We start from the raw sequence: 7,855 nt of genomic DNA, 5'->3' as shown, positions 1-7,855 counted from the left end.
ACACAGCTGCCAAAACCATGCAGTTTGGACCACTGTCCTCCTTCTCTCATACATACACAGAGCTGCAGCCTTGAGGCATGCCAGCAGTTAGGGGTGTGTTTGAGGCACACTGTGCTCTGGCTATCTGACCTGGCTGAGAGGCCTTCAACCATCATGTCAAAGGCAAAACAGTTTTAAAGACAGTTATGATGTTCAGTTCAGGACAGCCAGGACAGGACTGGGGAGGTACAGAGGCAGCAACACTATAGAGAATGCAGGCTAATTGTGAGAAGCACCAACAATAGGGAAACAAAACCTAGACCTTAATTTAAACTGTTCATGAATATGTATCAATGATGTTGGTTAAACTGGTCATCTTCAAGAGGATACAAACTAGACAAAAAGCAGCAAAAGCACCTCCAGAATTAAAGTGCTAGAGAAACAAGTCCTCCCTCCCCTTCATGAACACGACTAGGAAAAGAAACAAAATGCTTTAATCAAGCAGGAGATGCCAGCTCTGAATGGAGGAGCGTAACTTTCTTTGGCACTCTCCTGTGTCATGACAGAAAGTGTCCTAGATCAGCAAGATCTGAGAGAGGTTCTTCCACCTCATAGCAGAAATGCTGTTTGAATAACTCAGTCCCAAAGACTAGGAACACAAATCAGCAAGAGTTGCCACTTGCCAGATGTTCTGTGTGGTGAGCACAAGATTTATGAAGGTTATGATATATTGATGGTCATTGCCTTAGGAAATTCATCCAAGCCTGTGGACACAAAAAGTACTGAACATAGAAACAAGAAATCACCAGTGAATCATCAGCTGGACATACCACTGCTGCCATGATCCATCTGTCATAGTGAACCACTGATTGAACACCAGGTGAAAAAAATTGAGTAACTGAAGGCTTGATCCCAAACACATTAGCAAATTCTTAAGACAAAGCATTAGCCGAGGGCTGTGGCTCAGACTGATGTCTGTGATATAAATGGTATTGCTCTATCTGAAGGGCCACAGGCCAGCATTTCTATAGGGTGCTGTCTCCTTGTTACTTTCTATACATTTTTACATTGCTCTACATCAGTAAAACAGGCAGAGTATGGACCTTAACAATTCCAGGTATCACATGGAAGACATATCACCTTTAAGATGAAAGAGTCTGAAGAACAATTCTAGACTGCATTCTTCCTAATACATAGTCTTTAATGATGAAGTAGCAGAATTAAAAATATTTGGTATAACCTAAAGCTGATACAGTGGATTTGTCTGTGAATTGCCTTCTGCCCTTGAGAAAAAAAACTTTTCTCCAATTTATTCACAAAGTGTTCTTCTGCAAGACATTAAGCTTTTCTAGTGTATACTGTGATGTCTAGGTTCGGCAACTGGGTGTTAAAATAGATGAAAACTAGCAGGTGGTGTAACCATATGAAAAAAGTTGTATATATACATCTTTGCATGCAGTGAATCCTTTGATGTTATATCCAAGGACAGAACCATTTCCAATAGCAAGCAGAGTACAAGATAGCTTGTTGCTTCAAAACACACTGGAGCAATTCCTCCAAACACAGATTTCTAATGCTGATTCCTTCACTGTGGCTTTTTCTGCTTGTACCACAGCCTGCTTGCACCTCGGTGCTGATATGTACTCTCAGATCACAGAGTCAATGATGGCACATACAAATTTTCACATGCAAAAAAAAAGGAGAAAATTCTGCTTCCCTGCTCTGAAGTTGGAAACACTGGTGCAAAAGCTCCAACATATTTGCTGAATTGCTTTGCAGTACTGGAATCAGAAGAAAATTACTGCACCAGGCAATCTCTGAATCATTGTTTCAATACCAGCACTAGAAAAAAGGCTTGTCAAGCTGGAGTTGTCCCCAAGCTGAACGACAAAGCAGTATTGTTAGGCACAACGAACTCGATGAGTTAAACACTCACATGAGTTCAATGTTGGAATAGCCATGGCTTAAAATATGTCCCAAACAGAGAACCTTCAGTGACTACACACGTCACTTCTAAAGTGTAAGAGATGGGTCAGAGGTTAAAAAAAAAAAGCAGGTCTTACATGCCCTATTTAATATATTCTGTCTTCAGCTGAAGAGGTAATATTATTTCAATATTCTTTCTTACGTGTTTTGGGCTTAAATTTTAAAGTGTTATATGCCCCTTCCACAGCTTTGGGCAAGTACATAGGATGTCTTTCCAACCTCTTCCTAGAGCCAGTGGTTCTCCGCTGGCTGTTTCTTTGCGATTGGTTTGTAGCCTTTGCTGTTTGGGCAGTATCCTGTGAGTATCTCCGGGGAGCACGAAGGATCCAGTTTGAATGTAAACTGTGTTCACTTGTGCTTGTAGCAACTGAAAGACAGAAGATAATCTGGCATTAACTCCTTGCCAGTGATATTTTTACATGCACAGCAAGAGAACAGGGTGCCTGCTGGGTCCTTCCTGGAGGTAATGTGGAGAAACCAACCTTCTTTCACTGCAGGATGTCACTTGGGCTGGGATTCATCTTATCTAGTATTTCAATGCCTGCAGTGTAAATACATATGTCACAGCTAGTCCTTTTATCCCTTTATACACATTTCTAGGGCACAGCTAATCTGACCTGTTTGAGATGCCCACCTTAGCCTAAGACAAAGGAAAGAAATGTCTGTTTCTCTCCACTGATTATATTTGATAGATGATGAGCTCAGATGGGTACATCTTCATTTAGTTGGACAATCCAATCCTTTCAGATGGAAACATACTATTAATTACCCTAATATCTAAGTGACTTCTTTTTTGCTGGTTAGAAAGAAAACATCCGGCCTTTTCTCAATGAGAAAAATGAAAATCAGATGAAGAAAAAAATATCTTTATATTTTTAATAGCTCTTCCCCAAAGACAGCTTGGAGTAGAGAAGTGAGGGTAGAATTCAGCCCTGAGCAGAAGGCAAGCACTATTCCAGCACTACACATGCTACATTTATGTAATGGCCACACACAAAATAGTTTCACCTTTCAACAAGGAACAAGCAATATATTACTGTAGTTTCACATCCTGCATGTAATGGTCCTAAATTTGGGAAGCAAAGCTTGGAGGAAAACTCTGTCCATTAAGTAAACAAGCGTGGTCTTACAATACCAGTCCTCCCTCTACACACCAAAAATAATCATATTTTGGCTAGTTTATACTGCACCATCAAAATCAACATCCACGTTTGGCAGATCCACGTCAGGAACTCTCCACCATCTCTCTGAATCCAGGTCTGCAATAACTGAGTCAAAGAAAGCTATTGCTTCTCTTACATCTGAACCGGACTGTGGGCCTTTTCTCTCCATGGATGCCTGTTGATCATGGGGGGGGAGGAAAAAAAAAAAAGTTAGCTAAGGGTTGGGAACAATGACTTCTTAATGAGCAAACCATATAAGAAAGCTGCAAAAATTATATTTGATTCCATACTTCAAGCTGTCAGAAAAGGGCACAGGTCCAGACTACTCCACAGTTTTTAGTCATCAAAGAAAGTGGGAAAGCAGTCTAACAAACGTCCACCTTGTTACACACTCAACGTCAAACATCTTGCACTTAGGTGCTGCTAGCCAGGTGTTATGAAATCCTTCAGAATCCCTGTGTCAAGCCATTTAATTAGGTGGCTAAATGACAGCTGGGTTTTGTGGTCAAATTTATTCTACCTAGCGGTAGGCACCTAATGAGATGCACATTAGAAATGTAGCCATGCAGGGTGTCTTCTGTATTTAATGCAGGTCTCCAGCACTTCAGATGATGAGTCAGGCCTTAGGCAGGCTGAATCCCCCTCTGCAGGCAGCTCTTTCTCTTAGCTGCAAAGGGATTGTGGGGTAACTTGGTTACTAATTTAAGGAACTTATTAAAATGCCTAGGTTAGGTGAAATGAATCCAGATCTAAATTGCTACAGTCTTTTTGAAATGGAAAAGGACCATGTGTGCTAAAATATGAGTCATTCGATACCGTGATAATTCCCACAGGAAAGCCATAGGGTTTAAAATTAGGAACCTGTTTTGATAAAAAAGCAAATGCTTGTCTATAAATGCTGAAGCAGTCATAAAGCCTCAGTTAGCAATTCTGGTAGGTCCATACGGAATGAATACTTCCTGCCAGGCTCTATCTAATGAAAAACCATATCATTTCCCTGCCACTCCAAGACAGGTATATTGCCAGGCAGCAATACCAAGTCAGAAACTTGCTACCATGGGTTTCAAACATGCAAGCAAAGGATACATGCTGTATCGCATCTCTGAAGGACCAGCTTGTTCCCTATTCTGTGGGGGCAGGGAGATAGGCGAGTTTATTCCCCTCCTGACATGGTTGATTGACATCCTCAGAAGTGCTAAAAGATAGCTGCTACCACACATCTATGAAAATAGTGACTGCTATTATGATTAAGCCCTTACTGGTTAAAAGGCATTTTAAAGAATTACCTACATACTTCCAGCATCTGACCCACCTCTATTCTTTTCTCTCACTGCACCCAGGAGGCAAATTTTGAATCCACAGGCAGTCTGCGGTCCAGGTCCTAGGGATCTTTGGATTAAAACTCCCATGAGAACAGAGCTGTCTAGACAAAGCACCTTGCCATTAATCATGCAGCAGGGAGGAGAAAAGTGTATTTCCACTGACAGGTAATTTAACACAAACGGGTAGTTAGGGACAAAACCATTCCATCCTGATGGCAAGATAAACCTTGCAACCTGCAAACATGAAATTTGTTATTAGGAACTAGAGTATTCTGGCTATTCTAGAAATCTTCTTGACCTCTGCCTGTTTTTTGCAAAGCCATAGCTGTGCAGCTGTGACACTGCCATGTGTGGTGGCAGGAATGACTCATATGGGTGGCATATCCTGCTGATGTCTCGGTCTGTTCCTTAGGGGATGGCTCATGGAATTAGCATGCCAGCCAGTACCACAGCTGTTCATATCACAGCCCTCTCAAAACTAGCCAGCTGCAACAAGGCTTTTACCACCACATACCAGGTTAACTTCAATAAGCACCTCACCCTGGCACAGCCACCAATCCCCCACAAGGTTTCAACAGGTCATCTACTGTCTGGGCTGTTTCTTCATCCTCTTCAGGCCAGCCCACCCTGCTTCTTGCCTCTCCTACATCCAGGACACTATCTCTCCTCCCTCTGTTTCTTCCAGGCCTCGCTTCACTGACTGCTCTTCTTCCATACCCCTTAGAGCTATTTAACTACTTAGCAGGAACCAGCAACAGCTGCACCTTATCCACATCAGCCAACCCACCGCCCCTGAAGCCAGCCCACAGCTCTATATTATCAATGTTAATTAACCCAGCTTCGTTCCTCTACATGTTCATACATAAGAGCTGGCTGGCCACAGTCAGGTGACAGCACTTAGTCTCAGTCTGTAGAGGATTCACTTGTTTGCCAAACCCAGTTAAGCTTTTGGCATTTTTCTTTGGTGACATTTTCAGTGGGAAATCTCAGAAATTCACAAACCTGTATGAAGCCTAGTTATGCAGAATGTATCTCCCAGCCTCCTGGTCCATGGTTTTAGTACCCTTTTGCACTCATTTTTTCCCACATGGCTGATGGTTGGTCATGTACTGCTCCCCTAGATCACTGCTCAGCTCATCAGGGAATGGGCATGCTGTAGGTCTCCCCTGCCTCAAGCCAATCTTTGTGTAATGGTGCACAAAGTCAGTTCACAGACTGTATCTATTGGGCTGAGATTTTTCTCCTGGCGCCTGGCACCACCAGGCCGCTCACCTATAGCTCAGTCATTCTCTTTGGATGTTTCCCTGGCCTTAAACGGTAATGGCTTTGCAAAATCTATCTTATCCAGCCGACTGAGCTGAGTATTGTTTCATGCTATTATTCCCAGCTTCTGACAGTCACTGTTCAAAGCATTAAAAAGATGACGTAAAGCCTAATAAACCCAAATTTAAAAGCCTACTGACTGAATGAGTATTAGATCAAAACATAAAATTAAAACCCGTGCTATCTAGTTGTAAATACGTGAGCCTTGTTCTTTGGTTAAGCAATGCCTGTAACAATGCTCAGCTTCATCCATTCTGATATTCTGCTGTGACAGAACATATACATGTGGCAGTAACTCTTTCGTGAAGTAGTCGGTAAGCCAGCCATACATTCCTTCTTCACTTCTTCCCCATTATTATCCAGTTTAAAGACTGCACTGGGTAACCTGTGAGTCTGCTGTCAAAGTCATGTTTGTGGTCATGTTACCTAAACAGATCACCCCACCTGCTGCAATCTTTCCCTTTGTCCTCACTGAATCAAGTCCAGAGTCAAATTAACCACTGAACTGTCTAGTGATACACAATCCATAAACTGCAACAAGAAGGAAGCTTTGCAATGCTTTTCTCTCTAGTATACATGGAAACAGTCTGCACTAAAGATGGTATTCCAGTTTTATTTTTGTGGTATCGTTATAGCAAAGGGTGAAGAATTAATGCTGTCTCAAAATGACCTGCCGACTTATTAACGCACAGAGAAAGGAACCCTTAAGGATCCCTCATGCCTTACAGCGTATCAGTAGAGCTTGCACTGACGCTAAATGTAGCCCTGACAAGCTGCCTGACCAGTCAGAAAAAAATCCTATTTGTTTCAATGAATTTGCAATTATTTTGAATAAGTGATTTTATGCCAACAAAAGGACTGCCTTTTGTAAGTAAGTAAACCTAGATATTACTGTGCTTGTCAGTCACTAGCAGCTATAAATAACCACAGTGGGGAACTCTGAGGCAGTTAAGTAGCCTGTATTGAGAGAACAGCTCACTTTTTCAGAACATGTTTTCAGATACTTCCCATACTATCATACCTCTTTCCTTCTATTTTCTCTATCCCCACACAAACATAGGCATATACATTTCTTCCCATGACTAGTCATTCATACTTAATTTCATACTACTCAGAAAGAATTTTAAGTTATTTAGCAACATTTCAAATGATGTAACAGTAAGATAACTGGCTGAGACCAATAAAGCAGAAAATCAACATAGGTCATACAGCTAATTGCTTCATGGCTTAGGACCAAGCACATGGCAAAGGTTCTTATGAATTACCTTAGAAGACTCTTTGGAAGGGAGTGGAAGAAATGTCTTCTTTCCAGTTGTGGATGATTTTGTGGATGTTGGGGAATCTGCAGCCATATGCATGGATTTCAAGTTATTGATATTGTCAAGATATTTTTTCCTCAAGGCTAACAGATCCTGTAAGTACTTCAAGCAGTCTTGAGTCTTAGAGTACATCCAGTCTCTGTCTTCCTCTTTTGGTTGGGAGCAAGAGTCAATGCTGGTTGTACTTCTGCATTTTTTCAGTGGTTCACTAATTTTTTCCTGCTCACCTCCAAGGACGTACATAGAAGTGCTGCGAATCAATCTCACTGCAGAACCTGTGCCATCACAGTAAGGGATGTCATCTGTCACATTTCTTCGGTGGGAGTTGGGCTGAAATATAGAATGGATCTTTTTGAACATAATGTGTCACTTCCCTATATACTTTTTCTCTTTCAGCTCCTTAATTTAACCCTAGATCTGGTAATCAGCAGCTGTCTTGCCCTCAGCAGACAGACAATTTTGCCACTTACTGTAATGAGGAGGAAAAAACAAAACAAAACAAAACACCCTTTTGCTGCCCAAATTGCTTTCAGCCTAACACATTGCGAACAGCGTAATGGTAAGGCAGAAGTGTGTTTTCTGTTCCATTTGTGTCAGTGAAACCGCTTTGTCCTTTCCTCGGCTTAAAATACAGTACAGGAGGTCAAATATCATGCTTTGACCTGTTATTTGACTGCTGCTTCCCATAAAAACCATCAGCGTCGAGGCAGAAGTTCCCCCTTCCGCGTCTGCTCCGCGCTCCCGCGTCCCCGTCACCGCCCGG

At 42.0% G+C, this 7,855-nt stretch overlaps 1 protein-coding gene across 1 annotated transcript; it reads right to left on the bottom strand.

Moving 5' to 3' along the window:
* Positions 1 to 2,084: 2,084 nt before the first annotated feature.
* C2H13orf42 (chromosome 2 C13orf42 homolog) lies at positions 2,085 to 7,452 on the bottom strand. Its single transcript, XM_040584348.1, has 3 exons — positions 7,039 to 7,452; positions 3,156 to 3,303; positions 2,085 to 2,332 (listed from the first exon to the last, which is right to left on the bottom strand). The coding sequence occupies exons 1-3, from the start codon at positions 7,450 to 7,452 to the stop codon at positions 2,091 to 2,093; spliced, it is 804 nt and encodes a 267-aa protein (XP_040440282.1). The 3' UTR covers positions 2,085 to 2,090.
* Between the last annotated feature and the right edge of the window lie 403 nt (positions 7,453 to 7,855).

The sequence above is a fragment of the Falco naumanni genome, chromosome 2 (assembly GCF_017639655.2).
Source record: "Falco naumanni isolate bFalNau1 chromosome 2, bFalNau1.pat, whole genome shotgun sequence".
NCBI lineage: Eukaryota > Metazoa > Chordata > Aves > Falconiformes > Falconidae > Falco > Falco naumanni.
The sequence above is the reverse complement of the archived record's forward strand: the minus strand, read 5'-3'. Positions and strand labels throughout refer to the sequence as shown.

Bases quoted from the DNA above. Each gene is read 5' to 3' on its own strand.
- C2H13orf42 (XM_040584348.1), bottom strand. From the start codon at position 7,452: ATGTTCAAAAAGATCCATTCTATATTTCAGCCCAACTCCCACCGAAGA. The intron at 3,304-7,038 runs GTAATTCATAAG...CATGATCAACAG, and splicing joins CTTCCAAAGAGTCTTCTAAG to GCATCCATGGAGAGAAAAGG. The intron at 2,333-3,155 runs GTGCAGTATAAA...TCTGTCTTTCAG, and splicing joins CGTGGATGTTGATTTTGATG to TTGCTACAAGCACAAGTGAA.